Raw genomic sequence first — 18,429 nt, forward strand, 5'->3', positions numbered from 1 at the left:
TAAAAAATAATTTATAATTAATACTGTGATCCATCGATTATGTATTGGTTAATCATATGTCAGATCATAGGTAAATAATATGATGTATTCATATGTCAGAACAACAAGTTTCTCATGCATTGCTCATCCCAACCCCTTTTTGCTTTGGGCCACAACGCATCATGGGGTTGAAATGGAGATGCCACCTTCATTCATGTGGGGCCCAATGTTTTGGGGATTCCCATCCCTTCCCCTTCCCTTTTTATCGGATATATGTTCAAAGTACCACCGCTCAGCTGTCACAAAGAAAAATATGGCCGCCACAAAGGCCCTCCTAATTGGCTTATATTTACACGAAACGCCACTACAAAGCCATCCTGACTTGGACCGTCCCCGTGCCTCCAAGTGGGCTCCATTTAATGCAAACTCGAGAAGATTAATCTAATATTAGATTGACTAATGTGCGCGTGTGATGTACGCCACGGAGCGACAACAAGTCGTGGGGAGGGGGGCTCATAAAGAAACCCCAACGGTACATGCATGCACCATGCACGTGAGGTAGCAGTAAGAGACGGCGACCTTGGACAGTGCCTCACGTCTCTTCTTGACGTGCCGAATGCCAACAATAGGAACATGCAAGCGTGTTTGATGCAACGATCACAGCACGAATCAAGTCGGCACTAAGGCACAGCATCATCTGCTGTTCCACCGAGAGGGACGGATGATGAACGGGGCATGATGTGGATCTGACCCTGCGACAGCAAACACTGCTGTAATTAGTCGGCCATTGAGCGACCTAGACGTGGCTCGGCCTGACGCGACGGAGACGGAGAGTGATGGAGGACCACCGGGACCAGATTGGCGCAGGGCATTAATTGGATTCAGGACCACTGGAATCCACGACCAGTCCAAATTCGACATTGATAGGGATCCATAATGGTTGGACTCACCTCCCCGCCATCTTAATAATTGGGTTCAGAATGGACCAGTACGAAGGGCTCGTCGTTGGCATTCCCACAGGCATTCTACTCGACGTTATAATCCAATTCGTCATTGTAAAGGTGTTTTTCCTGCGGGGAATCTGATATCTGAGTTTTAAGGATAGATAGATAAACATGAACCAAATTGGCGTACATGGGGAGCAAGCACCACATTATGGTTTAAGTAAATGTCATTCATATCACACATCATTCGAAACCATCTTCTACTGGCAAACTAGCTCGGCTCATTTTGCAATATCTGTTCATAGGCCTGTGGACTTTGATGAATTGATGAAGCCCAAGAACTGACTTTAGGTTTCTTTGAAACATGATCTAACTCTTAATGAATCTATGTAAATATTTTAGAACATGCAGGTGTTAAGGGCCTTTAGCATAATATGTCACATATAACACTCCAGTTTTAATTATCCCCAAGTTGTATTTTTTAAAACAAATAATTATTTCTATTACATTTAGACTGTGCATAATTCAAATTCCAGAACTATCAAGCAATAATATAACAATACGTAAAATATTTTCAATGAAAGGAGTTTAGCAATCAAAACTTTTCCTGTATGTCATTATATATATATATATATATTGGTGATTTGTCACTGAACAAGCTAATGTTGATTGTCTATGCTTTCATGTTTTCTTTTCCTTATAAATGATAAATAATGAAGATGAAATTTGAACTTAAAATCTTACGATAAATTATCAAAAATTTTAATAATTAACCTAACTGACATATTCTTCTATATATTTTTTAGGCGTTAGAAAAAGAAGTATGCAAATTGAGCAGCTAATGTGTCAGTCAGCTGCCGTTCACAACAATGGAGAGCCATGGGATCTCATGTTCAAAATCCTAGGGATGTGTCTAATACAAAGAACGTTCAACCTATTGCGAAGGGCAATAGTTTGTCGATGCTTGCCATGTTGATGATCACTTTGCTGTAGCAGTTTCATTTCTAGATTAATCAAAGCCAAAAACATGTTCCTGGTGACTTGTAATTCCAGCGGCACCATTTGTGCTCATGTTGATGTACTTCTTCTGATAATAAAATATAGGAGGAAGAAGAGAGACTCCATGTTTCATTAGAGATATGGAGTTAGAACACAGAAGATCATAGCAATATCACAGGGATTTTGAAAGATCCACAAGCAGGTCTGTGGATGATTTTTATTTTTCAATTAAAGAGGTTTATCAATCAAAGCTTTTCCTGTATGTCATATATAAACATTGTCTATAAATGTATCCATATATGAATATACTCATCTTGTGTCGTATGTTCTGATTTGTGACTCAGAAAGTTGATTTTATTAGGTAAATTATAATTCATATCCATTTGATAATGCCATCATGAATTATTTATACTTATCGGTCAGACTTTGTCTGATCTTAGTAAGGCTGACATTTACATATCATCCATATCTGTGTCGGTGATCTGTCACGTTGGCTACTGTCAGTTGTCTATGCTTCCATGTCCTTTTGTTGCTACAGAGAAAGGAAATCCATTGAGAGTCGAATACAAATTGGGCAGCTGTTTTTCCAGCTGCAGTTCACAGCAATGGAAGCCATGGGATCTCCCAAAAACAGCAAGTTTACGAGGTACCATGTTAAAAATGCTAGGGATACGACTGATACAAAGAACATTCAACCTATTGCGACGGGCAAGAATCTGTCCATGCTTCCATGTTAATGATCACTTTTCTGTAGCATTTTCTTTTCCAGATTAATCATAGCCAGAAACATGTTCCTGGTGACTTGTAATTCCAGAAACACCTTTTGTGCTCATGGAGAAGGAGAAAGAAGAGAGACTCATGTCAACTGGCTATAGTTATGTTAGATTATTTGATCATTTATAATTGGATAAAATATATAATAAAACTAATTAAACTTTAATGATAAATATAGATTAATACAAAAGAAATTTATGTTATAAGAGAAATATTTGAGGGATGTTCTCGAGGAACTCATCTAATAATTTATCTTAGACTCTCGTCTATAAATAGACAGAACCTTTAAAGACTATACGATATATGTCATAGAGGATACAGTTGAAAGATTACGATTTCTCTCAATCTGAGAAGGAGAATCAATTTCTCCTTATAGATTGATAGTAGGTTTTTGGATCTAAAGACGATGCTCAAATCACACAGAGATTTTTTTTAGATGACATCGAAAGGTACATATCGTAAAAACCAATCTAATGTTATTTGATTTCAATCCTAGTATAAAAGTTTTTTTATATTTCATATAACATATCATATATTTTATGTTTACAATTGGTATCAGAGTCTAGGTTTTTTAAATCAAATATCTTGGATCTATTGTTTTCTAATTTACGATGTTTGAATGATCTATGTATTATCGATTTGTCTTTCTATCAATCTGGTGAGATTCTTTGTATAATTATCTTCCACGATTGTGAGGCAACAACGGTTGCGCTGGCTGCATGACGAGATCATATTATAGTATGATTTCTCATAGGATGTTCTTATTGGGAAGAACTCTCAAAATAATTTATTCTAAACCCTTTGCTCTCATCTATAAATAAACAAGACCTTTAGAGCTATACGATGCATGTCATAGATGACATAATTGAGAGATTAGAATTTCTCTTTCAATCTTAGAACGAGAGTTTAGTTTTCATTACAGATTGACAACAGTTTTTTAATATAAATACAATACCCAAATTACATGAAGATCTTTTTTTAGATAACATCAAAACATACATATTGTAAAAATCAATCTAATATTATTTGATTTCAATCCTAACATACAAATTTTTTCACGTTACATATAAACATTTTACATGATAAGTGCTGGACCACGTTACGCAACAACCAAACGAAGATAAACACGGACATGCCACTCCACGTGCTCCGGACAGGATGACTGACGACACGATAAAGTATACTATTATTGACGCCGAAAGAGATGGTGAGAGAAATATTATTATCACGGCCTATTTAGATGTTCTGATCCGGTAGCATGGAGCTCAGCGGATGCCAAAGCAAGACAAGCTCTTAAAAGACAGATACGTAGATGGCCTTGAAGGTAGAGCAAGCCCTTCATATGGTTGGAGGAGCAGGAGAAACCAGCTACGCCACTAATTCCAGACTTCAAGTTAGTCGTCTTCCTCGAAGTAGTGTTGTTAGTTGAATCAATCTTCGGTTTACTGAGTTGCTTACTGTGTTTGTATTCAGGAGAAAGCGCTTTATAGAACGAAGCCCATATTGGAGACCGCCATAGCTGAGTTGTACCGGACGCTACTCCCTGAGAGGATGGTCGTCGTCGACCTCGGTTGTTCGTCGGGTCCGAACACCTTTCTTGTGGTCTCTGAGGTGCTTGGCATCGTCGGTGACCTATGCCGAAGGCTGGAACAGAAGCCACCGGAGATCCAGTTCTTCTTGAACGACCTCCCGGGAAATGACTTCAATAATGTCTTCCGGTCTTTGGAAAGATACGAGAAGAAGATGGAGGAGGAGAAGGGGGACCTGCTCGTGCCTCATTACGTTGTGGGCATGCCCGGCTCCTTCTACCTGAGGCTTTCCCCGCGTAGCACTGTTCACATCTTCCACTCTAACTACTGTCTCATGTGGCTCTCTCAGGTCGATCACGACTGTGCTTTCTCACGTCCTGCGTGCGGTGTTGCACTGTGTTGATGTTCTACTACTGATCATGAACTATGTGTCTTAGGTTCCACAAGGTCTCGAGAGTGAGCAGGGTGTTCCGCTGAACAAGGGCAACATCTATATTGCAGAGAACAGCCCACCCCAGGTCGTGAAAGCATACCAAGAACAACACCGGAGGGACTTCTCCACGTTTCTCAAATCTCGTTACGTAGAACTAAGCATCGGAGGGGTAATGGTATTAACATTCCTAGGAAGAAAAAGCAAACACCCAGCCAATGGCGAGTTAAGCTCTCTCTATGGACTACTCGCAGAGGCCCTTAATGCCATGGTCTCACAGGTACCTCAAATCTTCACCTTAAGGAATAGTGAGAACACTGTTTTTCCTTCGCAAGGTTAAAGAAGAGAGCTGACACGAGTCATTGTTTATTGAGTTCAGGGAATCATATCACAAGACAAAGTGGACACCTTCAATTTGCCGATTTATGGGGCATCAATGCAGGAAGTGAAGGCAGTGATCCACGACGAAGGTTTATTTTATTTGGAACGAGCACAGATTTTTGAATCCAACTGGGACCCGTTTGATGGCACCGACGACGACGATACTGTATCAGACAATATACTGAACGGGAAGAACGTGGCGAAGTGTATACGGGCTGTGTTTGAATCCTTGATTGCACATCAGTTTGGGGCTGCCATACTGGATGAGTTATTCGTACGATATGCCGAGAAGGTTGCGAGGCATCTCCTCAAAGAGAAAACCAAGTACACCGTTTTAGTCATTGCCCTGAAGAAAAAAGCTTGAGAGTGAACAAGCATGCATGCACGCAAAACTTGATGCAAATTCATATGTAGAAAAGTATGCATCCGTTAATGCAATAAAAATACGTACATTGTGAATCACCACGTTTGGTCTGCTGCACATTTGACTTCACATTATGGTGGCATGTATGGGTAACATTATGGCCAATAAAACTTAGCTCTGCACCTGATTAACATGTGGTGTTGATTTGCAGCAGAAATGTCAGGCAAAATCCTGCTTATTCCTGAAAGGTCATTAGATTTAGGCATCCATGACCACCTAAAGCTGGATGATTTGTAGTGCACATGACGGACTTTGCCTCTTCGTCCACATGCCATCACTCAAGAGGAATAGACAATCCAACTCTTAGTCTCCTGACTCTATCTATAGATAATCTTTTTATTCATGAAAAATTATCTTTATAAATTTAGATTTAGGCATCTATGACCACCTAAAACTAGTTGATTTGTAGTCCTCACCGTAAACTTTGCCTTAGCCACATACCATCACACGAGAGGAATTGTTAATCCAATTCTTATGTATGAATATGCTGAATTTTGAGAGTTATTCAATTCTGAGTATAGCATCAAATCTTAGAATGATGAATATAAAGCATAACCTAATGGTAGCTTTATATTGTGATAATTTTTTAACTCCATACTATTTTTCTATTTGAATTTTCTTACCATGCCCAAGTATTAGATTGAATATCATGATCAAAACTTGATGGGCTAATTAGCCTATCAACTTTGTTCAACCTAAATAATTATTTGAGATAGTAATCAAAATCGTGAGTGTAATGCTCAATTAACATATCTAAATGATAAGATGTTTGACGAAGGATGACATGGCATGGCATGGTTCAATTTCAAATTTTAATTGATAAATATTTTTAGTATAGTAACTAAAACCTCCATTAGCAACAACAGGTACTTTATCACTAATATATATATATATATATATATATATATATATATATATATATATATATATATATATATAATAAGCGGGATTATTATTTGCACCGTATGATTACAAATGATCAACATCATCTAATTCTACGGTAAAGATCAATTAGATTCAACTCAACCTCATATATATATATATATATATATATATATATATATATATATATATATATATATATATATATATATATATATATATATATATATATATATATATATAATAAGAGGTATTATTATTTGCACCGTACGATTACAAATGATCAACGTCATCTAATACTACGGTAAAGATCAATTAGATTCAACTCAACCTCATAGAAGGAAACATCGACTGTTTCTTGGATAGGATGTGCGACGCTGGTGAACCCTATCGGGGGAAGCATGCTGCCATTGGAGAAATCTCTAAAGATAATAACAGAAATCATCCTTTCTCGCGAGCACGACGCTGATGTCCCTATTTATGTTTGACGGCGGGCAAACGACTACGGTCGACACAGGTGATGAATGACGGTCAGGGGATGAGTGAACCACGACATCCTGGTATGAGGCTAAATCTTCCTCGTCTCTCTCTCCCTCATCCTTCCTGTCGCAGAAGCTGAATTCTTCCTTCTCCATCGCTTATAAGATTTCCTCTTTGAAACCCTAAATCCAATTCTGGATGTCTTTTAGTTTGGCCATGAAAAGGTGGATTGTAGTCCTGAAGCAATATAATCTCCACTAGACTACTAACAAAGTAGTGTTTAGGAAGGATTTGAATCCACTTACTTCTTTTTCTAGTCCTTCCGTTCATGGAAAGATGGCTTCCACCGCTGCTAACCCATGGTTGATGCCTAAACTAAAATAACGAAGACTTGGAAGGCTCAAATCATAAAGGCAGAGAACCTCCCAACGCAGCAAGTCATCATCGGATCATCTATGCTTCTAGTCAAACACGTTACTGAAGGAAGAGCAACCCAATTTGAAGTATGTTCACAAGATTGATCAAAGGGATAAAATATGAGCGAGATGATTTTTGTTTCGAATAGAGGATGTAAATTAAATATATATTGAATTGAACCTTAAATATTAGATGCCTTCAAATTGTGCTTCTGCTTTGTGCTTCAAATCTTTCGATTTAGAATCTTCGTTTTTCCACTTCTTTTTCACATTTCTTTAAATGCACTCTTAATCGTCTTGCACTTGTATTTTCAGATATATTTATTTTTAAATTGGGGTCTCAATACTTCATATATATTTTCTAATATTTTTTCCAGGGCAAATTATGTCTAATTGTCAATAAAATTTAGATGTAGCGATGTTATGGAAACTTATGCTCGTGTACACTATACATAATGGATGATTCAACTTTAGGATGTGGAAATTGATTGATATTGGCATATAAAAAACTATATAGTAGTATTGAACCATATGATACTTCTGTCCTGCTAAATCTTTTCATGATGATATGCTATTTATTCTGATATGCTTTGGAGCACCTATAGTCCATGCATAATCTAGTCATTAATCATAGGACCACTGGCATCCTGTCATGGACAAAGAATGTAATTGTTTTTTTGGTTATCCTACATGCTCATGTCTACACATACAAGGACTAGAATATGATACTTCGATTTTTTCTTCAATTTCTACTTTCAACATGTCTTAAAGGTTTTGTTAAGCATGATGGAATAGTGTGAGCAGTGCAATCAAACATCAGCATGCACTTGAGTCATAGAGATGTTACAACTTGATGAGGATAAAGTACCAAGTTCTATTGCAAAAGTGATAACTGCCTACCAACATATTTTTATTTATTATATGAATTGATCAAAATCTTAGTTGGATATATCAACCTTCACTAGGGAGGAAGAATTAAAGCATGTATTTTGGTTCTTCATTCTTAAATGTGTGTGTGTGTGTGTGTGTGTGTGTGTATATATAAGGTATTCGAAATTTTACTTCTTTCTTTATGGTCTTGTGGGTTTTTGAAATATTTTTTCTTGATGCATATTCAGGTTTCCTTGAATTTCTATACTAGTCATCTAATATGCAAGTTTCTTTGATTTCAGTACATAGAAGAAAATGGTTCCTACATCCATTTTGAGTACATCATAAGGTTGGTTCATTGCTTACCTTCTCTTTTTATGTCTTTGTACAATCCATCACATACATTCTCGTTTAATATTTTCTGTAATTTTTCTTAAATTTAGTGAATTTGTTCACTGATGATGTTATTTCTCTTTTTGATGGGGATGAGGCCAAATGCAAGTAATTTTGATCAGTGTTAAAAAAATAGTATGTAATATTGTCAACACAGTAGTTTCTTCCAAAAGAGTTGCTTGTTTTGTCTTTAAAGTCTTTCAGGTTGAATAATGAGAAAGTTTTTTTTGTTGACGAGTTGATTCGCCTTGCTTGTATATCTTAGGTACATGTAGGTCTTCGAAAGAAGATCTTGGAAATTGTTGAGGTAGAAATATTGATTCACTTGATTGATACCTGCAATTCTGCATATGCCTGGAGTGAAATAATGGACCACTTTAATGTATAGTTAGTTCTTAGCTATTTTCTGAATTGTGAACTGCAAACTATAGCGAGTCTTAATCTGTTGGGGCAAGGTGTATTTTCTACTGGATATGATGGTCAAGAAGAAGACAGATGAAGCAATCATTTTTGTTGTTAGCTGCCAGCCTAAGAGCCTTGAACATGGGGGTACTCTGGTTGATCAAGAAGTTGAAATTTCAAAAGAAATACCAGACAATTCTTTGACGTTGAAATCTATTTTATGCAATCCGGATTTAAGAAAATATTGTGATTTTGATGAAGTTATAGAAGCTTGATTCACTACTTCATTTTATCCTCATCATCCTTTCTTGTTGTTATACTTGTCACCTCTTTCATTATATTATAAAAAATATATTTATAATGCCATCTAAATGTATTATAATTTTAACATGTATGTTTTTTTATTTACTTTTTTAATGTAAATATTAAAAACAGATTCGATTAGTTGACCACCATCAAGTGACCCAAGACTTATGTGATGTTCGATCGTGTTATCATGACTATGATGTTGAGTTTGTGGAGCTTTTGTGCTTTTATTCTTTGCAGGTCATATAATTTTGCTTGTATTTGATGGCGAGCTTCGGTGCAAAAGTAAGGTTAGTCATTTGCAACCTGGTTGTGGTTGATTTGATCATGAATCAAAATGGGGTGATTCGGTTTATCTTTTTAAACAACTTTTTATTCTTTTAAAGGCCGGATGCCTTTGGGACTCACTGAGCTGTCTTTCTCTCCCTTTTTGTCTTAGATTTGCTTAGTTTGTCTCCGTAAGATATGTTGTGCCATGATGTTGGTCGAGATCAAGCTGCAGACGAGCCTCTTTTACGGACTGTGTTGCATAGCTATATAGTCATATGCAACTTAATTCTTTTGCCTTGACTGCTCTTGTTTGTCTCATAACAAGTCATGATGAGATTGTTTAGCCCTCGTAAAACAAATTACTATTTCTTCCAATGTGTTTTTTAAGAAAGAGGATTATGGAGCTTGTGCATTGTTTTCATTCTTGTCCATTTTATTTTATTAACATAACGATTTGTCTTTATGTAATTGAGTAATTGTGACCCCACGCATAATGTAGGAGAGAGTATCGAAGAATGAAGACATGTAAATCTCTTTTCTATGTTTCATGTCGGATGCATTGTTTTTTATTTTCGATATGACGGGAGCTTTGTGATTGTATTATCTTTGAATAATAATATGGATCTTTTATTATTAAAATTTTGGTATTATTTTAAAATTATTAAATATTGATAGGTTGTTAAGAAAATTATTATTGACAATATATATATTCTTTTTGTTGATAGTATGTCGCTAATGTAATTGTCACTCGTATTGTTTTCGTCTAAATAAGTATTGGTGACAGATTCAAGTCATCGTCACTAAAATTTTTTATCTAACATTTTAGAGATAGGTGAATTATCATCACTCTTTTCATTTAATCAGAAATCAGTGACAGATCTAAGTAATCACTAAAACTTTTCACCAAGACATTTAGTGACAGAATTATTCATCACCAAATAATGTCATCGAAATATTGTTTCATCAATTTGTTTATTTTTAGTGACAGAATTTTAATAAAATAAGCTATCATTAAAATCCATAATTAGTTGGCCATAGTGTCTTTTCTAGACACTAAAACTTTTAACCATGGGACCTCATAACATTACTAATTCCTTTTTTTAATTTTTTGATGATAACTATTGTTGGTTACTGATTATTATTATTTTTTCCTTGTAGAGCATGTCCTTTTTGCTTTAACTGAGAAAGGAAATATATAAGAGTCGTATACAAATTGAGAAGCTAATGTGTGGGCTTCAGTTCACAACAATGGAGAGCCATGGGATCTTCCTATAGCAGCAAGTTTATGAGATTCCACGTGAATAATGCTAGGGATTCGACTGAGGGAAAGAACGTTCAAATCTATTGCGACGGGCAAGAATTTGTCTTTGCTTCCGTGTTAATGTTGACTTTTCTGTAGCATTTTCTTTTCCAGACTAATCATAATAAAAAACGTGTTCCTGGTGTGACTTGTAATTCCAGAAACACCTTTTTGTGCTCATGCTGATGAACTTCTTCTGATCACACACTACATGGGAGGAAGAAGAGTGACTCCATGTCCAACTGGCTGAAGCTGACGACGGTATATCAATTGCGGCTGTAAGTGCTGCACGACAACACGCAACTTCCAAGCCACATCGCATGCTTACAGTAAGATGAGTGATGACGTGATAAAGTATATTATTATTGACGTCAAAATTGAAGGTGAGAGAAATCACGGTCTATATATATGTATTGGCCCTGTGGCTTGGAGCTCAGCGGTTGCCAAGCACGAGAAGCTCTTAAAAGACATAGATAAGAAGATGGCCATCAAGGTAGAGCAAGCCCTTCATATGGTTGGAGGAGCCGGAGAAACCAGCTACGCCACTAATTCCAGACTTCAAGTTAGTCGTCTTCCTCGAAGTAGTGTTATTAGTTGAATCAATCTTCGGTTTACTGAGTTGCTTACTGTGTTTGTATTCAGGAGAAAGCGCTTTATAGAACGAAGCCCATATTGGAGACCGCCATAGCTGAGTTGTACCGGACGCTGCTCCCTGAGAGGATGGTCGTCGTCGACCTCGGTTGTTCGTCGGGTCCGAACACCTTTCTTGTGGTCTCTGAGGTGCTTGGCATCGTCGGCGACCTACGTCGAAGGCTGGAACAGAAGCCACCGGAGATCCAGTTCTTCTTGAACGACCTCCCGGGAAATGACTTCAATAATGTCTTCCGGTCTTTGGAAAGATACGAGAAGAAGATGGAGGAGGAGAAGGGGGACCTGCTCGTGCCTCATTACGTTGTGGGAATGCCCGGCTCCTTCTACGGGAGGCTTTTCCCGCGTAACACTGTTCACATCTTCCACTCTAACTACTGTCTCATGTGGCTCTCTCAGGTCGATCACGACTGTGCTTTCTCATGTCATGCGTGCGGTGTTGCACTGTTTTGATGTTCTATCACTGATCATGAACTATGTGTCTTAGGTTCCACAAGGTCTCGAGAGTGTGCAGGGTGTTCCGCTGAACAAGGGCAACATCTATATTGCAGAGAACAGCCCACCCCAGGTCGTGAAAGCGTACCAAGAACAACACCGGAGGGACTTCTCCACGTTTCTCAAATCTCGTTACATGGAACTAAGCATCGGAGGGGGAATGGTATTAACATTCCTAGGAAGAAGAAACAAAGAGCCAGCCAATGGCGGGCTAAGCTATATGTGGGGACTATTAGCGGAGGCCCTTAATGCCATGGTCTCACAGGTATGTATACCTCCAATCTTCAACTCCAACTCCTCAGCGTCGTCATATCCGATCTTTTCTGTCCCACTATGAAGCGGCAAGAACAAAACTGACCACCCCGAGTCTTGTGTCTATTGAATTCAGGGAATCGTATCAGAAGATAAACTGGACGCCTTCAATCTGCCAATATATACACCCTCAATGCAGGAAGTGAAGGCAGTGATCCATGACGAAGGTTTATTTGATCTGGAACAAGCACAGATTTTTGAGTGCAACTGGGACCCGTTCGATGACACCGACGACGACGATATCGTATTCGACAATGTACTGAACGGGAAGAACGTGGCGAAGTGTGTACGGGCTGTGTCGGAATCCTTGATCGCACATCATTTCGGGGATGCCATACTCGATGAGCTATTCTCACTGTATGCCGACAAGGTTGCGAGGCATCTCCTCAAAGAGAAAACCAAGCACACCGTTATGGTCATTGCCTTGAAGAAAAAAGCTTGAGAGCGGTGAACGAGCATGCACGCAAATTAATACAAGTATGTATGTATCCTTTAATGCAATAAAAATGCGTACGTGGTGAATCACCGCATTTGGTCAGTATGCTGGCATGTATCGATAACATTGTCGCCAATAAAACTTAGCTCTGCACCTAATTAATTTGTGGTGGCGATTTGCTTCGGAAATGGCAGGCAAAGTTGTAACTTCAGATTGATGACAGACTTTGCCTCACCTCACCTAAATCTGATTGATGACAGACTTTGCCTCGTCCACATGCCAGAAGGGGGATAGCAGAAGGGCATGTTGTAGACAATCAAATTCTTACGTATGAACGCGTTGAACAGAATTCACCACATCACGACGGAACTCTCAGTCGACATTTCAGTGTACGTATGAACACGCTGAATCAACTTATCAGAATGACAAGACGTTTGACGGAGAGTGACATGATTGGATCGTCTATGTCTCAAAATCATTTTTCAGTAGTTCAATATCTCGAGTCATTTCCGGAGAGGTTTAAAAGCCGCTTTTTATGATTATATTATCTCATATTTTTATAAAATAATTTTAGATTAAGGTAATAATTTTGACTATGTTTGGGAATATATTTGAGATATATATTAAGGATCTAATATTTACTTTAAATATAGATTAGCATTTAATAAAAAAAAATTTTAAAAAAATATTATCTAACTTGGATGTAATTTTATATCAGAATAACATTAGTACTTTACGGTACTATTTTTTTTTTTAATTTGAGAGTGTCATGCCACTTTATCTAAAATTATAATATTATCAAAATGATTTAGCGAGAGATCAATATAATTTATATTTTATATAAGATATTATTTATTTATTTATTTATTTAAATTTTATATTTTTATTTATTATATATTTGGGCCATATGAATTTTTTTTGGTAGGATTACATGCATTCATTTATTTATTTATAATTTACTTATTAATTTCTATTATATATATATATAATATTAGAATGATAAATCCTATCACAAAATATTCTATACAGTTCTCCCAAATACAGCTTTCATCTAATATTTATCAAACATAAATATCTTTCTCCGACTACATATTAAAACCATAAATATGTTCTTAAACATCTGATTGGGAGACCCGTATCCTATGACTATCATGATTCACGTTATAAATATTTTGCGGTGAAGAAAATGAATAGCAGATAGGAACCCACATAATTGATTGATGTATTCACCCGTCACCTAACCATCTAAATCCATCTGAGATCCAATTATATATTCTCTCATTCCAGATGTGTTACGATCATACTTGACACACATCAAGCACTATCGCGAATACGTAAATGCCATGGATATCACAGAAACACAGGACGGCATAAGAGTCAAGAATCATCAATTAAGGACGTCTCTCGTGTTGCACTCATGTAGTAAGTCAACGAGTTTCGGAGTTGCGATTCTGGCTCAAATTTCCGGTTCATTTTGCATCCATGCGCATAATATTAATATATATATATATATATATATATATATATATATATATATATATATATATATATATATATATATGGTCTTGTTGCCCTCTACGTGGTTGGAAGCGATGAGCATCTTTTGACGACTCCAACGACGACCGAGCACCGATGGAGCCCTCGTTTTGACGTTAGGTGTAAGAAGACAAAGCAATGGGAACAACCTTCAATTTTCATGTCGGGTATGGAATATACACATTGTAAAACAAGAAAAGCGAGAAATTTATCGATCAAGAATAAATATAAACAATATTGTGACGAAGAGAGAATCATTCTCATGATGCTTGTAATCGAGAGTATAATGATAATATATTATGATGGTTTCTATGATGGAGAGACTACTTTTTTTTTTTATGTATCTTCATTTCTAATACAACACTTCTTCTAATATAATGATAATATATTATCATAATTTTAGAGGATCCTTCTTCCTAATTTTTTGTAACACCTTTATTTCTAATATGTCCCTATGAGATATGGTTCTCTTATGGGCACTAATCTTAGATCGAAATGGAAGAAAGTGGTAAGAAAAGACATGTGACTAATTGTTTTTCCCTAAATAAATTATCATATTAATTAGCATATGGATAAATTTTCTTCATATTATCATAATATATAATCGAAGGAAAGAGAATTTTTCTAGTAATGATTGAATCTAACAAAGCTCGATGACTATAGAAGTAACGATTTCGTATTCATCCTATGTGGAAGATAAAGTGACAAATTCACAAACATGCACGCAACACTTAATGCAAATTCATACGTAGAAGTATGTATCCGTTAATGCTGGCACGTAGGGATAACATGGTGTCCGATAAAACTTAGCTCTTCTTTGGCAGCACCTAATTAATATATGGTGGCGATTTGCTTTGCTTGTCCGTGAAATGTCATTCAGAAATTAAGTTAGATTTAGGCATCCGTGACCACATAAAGCTGGTTGGATTCGTCGTCCACTCGGCAGAACTTTGCCTCAACCACCTGCCATCACTTGGAGGAAAGAAGAAGGGGACGTCGCCGGCAATCCAATTCTTACGTATTGAATGACGATAAGTTTGACGTTTGACGTTTGACGTTTGACGTTTGACGGAACATGACATGGTTGAATTGTCTATGTACGATTATATCATCTCATATTTTATAAAATAATTTTAGTTTAGGCTAAAAATTTAGAGTATATTTGGGAACAAATTTGATGCATATTTTGAATATGATATTTAATATTTTTTAAATCAATTTTGACTTCAATATTGTATTAAAAATGTTCAAATGCTTGCTGATGCTACATTAGGATAATATTGGCATTTCAGTATTTGTAGGATGCTAATATAATTTTTAAAATTTTAAGTGTATCATATGATTTTATCTAAAATTATAATATTATCAAAATGATTTAGCGAGAGATCAATATGCTTTATATTTTTTATAAGATAATATTATTTATTTATTCTTAAAAATATTTTATATTTATTTATATAATATATATATATTTATTATATTATATTATATATATATATATTATAGGTTTACATACATTAATTCATTTATTTTATTTATTAACTTATTATTTTAAATAAAAATATGTACTTATTTTTAATAAATATAAAATAATATTAGAACGATAAATTTGTCACATAATATTCAAAACTTTTGAAATATAGTTTTATCAAATAACACTTATGTGAATACACATTTAAAATATAGTCGTCATTTATTGTTTGTCAAACATATTTTTTTTTAATAAATATAAAAAATATTAGAATGATAAATTCGTGACATAATATTGAAGACTTTTGAAATATAGTTTTTTTATCAAATAACACTTATGTGAATACACATTTAAAATATAGTCTTCGTCTATTGTTTATCAAACATAATTTTTTTAATAAATATAAAAACAATATTAGAATGATAAATTCATCACATAATATTCAAGACTTTTGAAATATAGTTTTATCAAATAACACTTATGGGAATACACATTTAAATTATAGTCTTCGTCTATTGTTTCTCAAACATAATTTTTTTTTCTCCGACTAAATGTGTTCTCAAACATAACCTATAATTCTTTCAATGTTTTGATCATAACTTTGAGAAAGCCTGGCCGATAGCCCCATATCCCATCGCAATAGTGCTTGACCTTACAAATATTTTGTGGTGAAGGAAATAGATAGCATATAGGAACCCGGACATACTTGATATACGACCCATTGCCTAACCATCTAAATCCAGCTGAGATACAATAATGTATTCTCTCATTCGAGATGGGTTGCGATCATGATTGGCACACGTCGAGCGCACTCACGAATACATAAATGCCATGGATATGGACATACGGCGGTGTTGTACACGTCACAAAAACACAGGACGGCTTAAGAGTGAAGAATCATCGATTGAGGACGTCCCTCGTGCATGTAGTAAGTCCTCGTAGTGTAGCACTTGCATCAAAGAGAAAATGGACTTCATTTTGCATCCACGCACCTCACGACGAGATGCATCAGATGATTGCGGAAACAAATGTGACTCCATCATGGCCGATCGAGTGTCGACCATTGATGCTGAAAAGGATGGCATCCACACAACTCTTGCGTCGCCTATATATATGGTCCTGTTGCCCTCTACGTGGTTGGAGGAGATGGGCACCATTCGACGACTCCGACGTCGACAAATATGGCAAACTGTCTACGCTGATGATGGAGCCCTCATTTTCGTGTTACGTGTAAGAAGACGAACCTTAAGTTTTCATGTCGAAATATATACATTGTAAAACAAGAAAAGTGTGAGAAATTTACCGATCAAGAATAAATATAAACAATAATGTGATGAAGAGAGAATCGTTAATCCTTGTAATCAAGAGTATAATGATAATATATTATGATGGTTTCTATGATGGAGAGAATTTTTTTTTTCTTTTTTGATATCTTCATTTCTAGTATATCGTTTCTTGTAATATAGTGATAATATATTATGATGGTTTGTATGATGGAGAGAATTTTTTTTTTCTTTTTTGATATCTTCATTTCTAATATATCACTTTTTGTAATATAATAATAACAATAATATATTTGATAAAAATAATAGAAGATAAAAACAAATATTAAATGAAGCTTTATTGAATAGTTGAAGATGCTTCACTACATTAACATATTCCCTCTCCTATTTATACAAATTAGGAGGAAGGATTTCCCTAATAGAATAGAGGATTTTCCTCAACAGAATAGAGAAATTTCCTCGTATAGTTAGGAAAATCTTATCTTCTATCATGCCCCCGCAAGATGGTGCTCCTGACAAGGATACCATCTTATTTTCTATCATGCCCCCGCAAGATGGTGCTCCTGACAAGGATACCAATCTTGGATTGATGCAAAGAATTGTTTACAAGCGAGAGGCTTCATAAGTAAGATAAGTGTAGATCGCTACTGCTGCTGCTGCGATTGCTGTTTCTGTGATGGCATAGGCGTTCCCTTCATTCTCCTTAAGTTTGCCGAATGTTGGCAAATCAGCGAAGACTACCGCGGTGAGGAAGATGAGGATTGACCACGGAGCCTCTTAGGAATGCAACGGCGTTGGTCGCTGGCCGAAGGGTGAAGCTTCACTTTTCTCAGCGACGTTGGTCGCTGGCCGAAGGCAAGAGCGAAGCTTCGCTTTTCTTAACGACATTGGTCGTGGTTGCGATTACAGCAAAGGAGGAAACTGCAACAGAGGAGGAAGCTGTAGCAGAAGATGAAGGAAAATAGCTACAACGAGGAAGAAAGGTGGGGCAGAGCTGATGAGTAGCACTAGAGATGCCGTAGCGGAAGGGAACGGACGTTGGCACAGAGTGGCAATGGAGAAGACAGTTACCATTCACCTAGGAGGAAAGATTTGTCGCACCAATGATGAATTGACAATAAGAACAATGATGAATTGACAGCGAGAAGAGAGCTTGCTCTAGGCAAGCGGCTCTGATACCATGATAAAAATAATAGAAGATAAAAACAAATATTAAATGAAGCTTTATTGAATAGTTGAGGATGCTTCACTACATTAACATGTTCCCTCTCCTATTTATACAAATTAGGAGGAAGGATTTCCCTAACAGAATAGAGGATTTTCCTCTTCTAATATATCCTTATGAGACGATACTTCCGCATTAATCTTGGATAGAAATGGAAGAAAGTGTCGATGATTCCAATCGGTAACGATGAATGAGAAAGGACATGTAACTCATTGTTTTTCCTAAATGAAATATCATATTAAAC

At 36.2% G+C, this 18,429-nt stretch overlaps 2 protein-coding genes and 1 long non-coding RNA gene across 3 annotated transcripts; all 3 read left to right on the forward strand.

Moving 5' to 3' along the window:
* Positions 1-3,964: 3,964 nt before the first annotated feature.
* Positions 3,965-5,498, forward strand: LOC103992956 (anthranilate O-methyltransferase 3-like). Its single transcript, XM_065158772.1, has 4 exons — positions 3,965-4,089; positions 4,170-4,574; positions 4,663-4,935; positions 5,035-5,498. The coding sequence occupies exons 1-4, from the start codon at positions 4,009-4,011 to the stop codon at positions 5,398-5,400; spliced, it is 1,125 nt and encodes a 374-aa protein (XP_065014844.1). The 5' UTR covers positions 3,965-4,008; the 3' UTR covers positions 5,401-5,498.
* Positions 5,499-6,662: 1,164 nt separating this feature from the next.
* Positions 6,663-9,900, forward strand: LOC135642514 (uncharacterized). Its single transcript, XR_010497996.1, has 4 exons — positions 6,663-6,902; positions 8,411-8,457; positions 9,450-9,499; positions 9,649-9,900. It is a non-coding gene; the product is annotated as an uncharacterized LOC135642514 (long non-coding RNA).
* A 1,282-nt stretch (positions 9,901-11,182) lies between these two features.
* LOC135642512 (anthranilate O-methyltransferase 3-like) lies at positions 11,183-12,772 on the forward strand. Its single transcript, XM_065158722.1, has 4 exons — positions 11,183-11,341; positions 11,422-11,826; positions 11,915-12,187; positions 12,311-12,772. The coding sequence occupies exons 1-4, from the start codon at positions 11,261-11,263 to the stop codon at positions 12,674-12,676; spliced, it is 1,125 nt and encodes a 374-aa protein (XP_065014794.1). The 5' UTR covers positions 11,183-11,260; the 3' UTR covers positions 12,677-12,772.
* The last annotated feature ends 5,657 nt before the right edge of the window (positions 12,773-18,429 follow it).

Source organism: Musa acuminata, chromosome BXJ3-7 (assembly GCF_036884655.1).
Source record: "Musa acuminata AAA Group cultivar baxijiao chromosome BXJ3-7, Cavendish_Baxijiao_AAA, whole genome shotgun sequence".
In the NCBI taxonomy this organism is placed as follows: Eukaryota; Viridiplantae; Streptophyta; class Magnoliopsida; order Zingiberales; family Musaceae; genus Musa; species Musa acuminata.

Excerpts from the sequence above, each read along its gene's own strand:
- LOC103992956 (XM_065158772.1), top strand. The coding sequence starts at position 4,009 with ATGGCCTTGAAGGTAGAGCAAGCCCTTCATATGGTTGGAGGAGCAGGA. Across the intron at positions 4,090-4,169 it reads CCACTAATTCCAGACTTCAA|GAGAAAGCGCTTTATAGAAC; the intron begins GTTAGTCGTCTT and ends GTTTGTATTCAG. Across the intron at positions 4,936-5,034 it reads TTAATGCCATGGTCTCACAG|GGAATCATATCACAAGACAA; the intron begins GTACCTCAAATC and ends TATTGAGTTCAG.
- LOC135642512 (XM_065158722.1), top strand. The coding sequence starts at position 11,261 with ATGGCCATCAAGGTAGAGCAAGCCCTTCATATGGTTGGAGGAGCCGGA. Across the intron at positions 11,342-11,421 it reads CCACTAATTCCAGACTTCAA|GAGAAAGCGCTTTATAGAAC; the intron begins GTTAGTCGTCTT and ends GTTTGTATTCAG. Across the intron at positions 11,827-11,914 it reads GTCTCATGTGGCTCTCTCAG|GTTCCACAAGGTCTCGAGAG; the intron begins GTCGATCACGAC and ends TATGTGTCTTAG.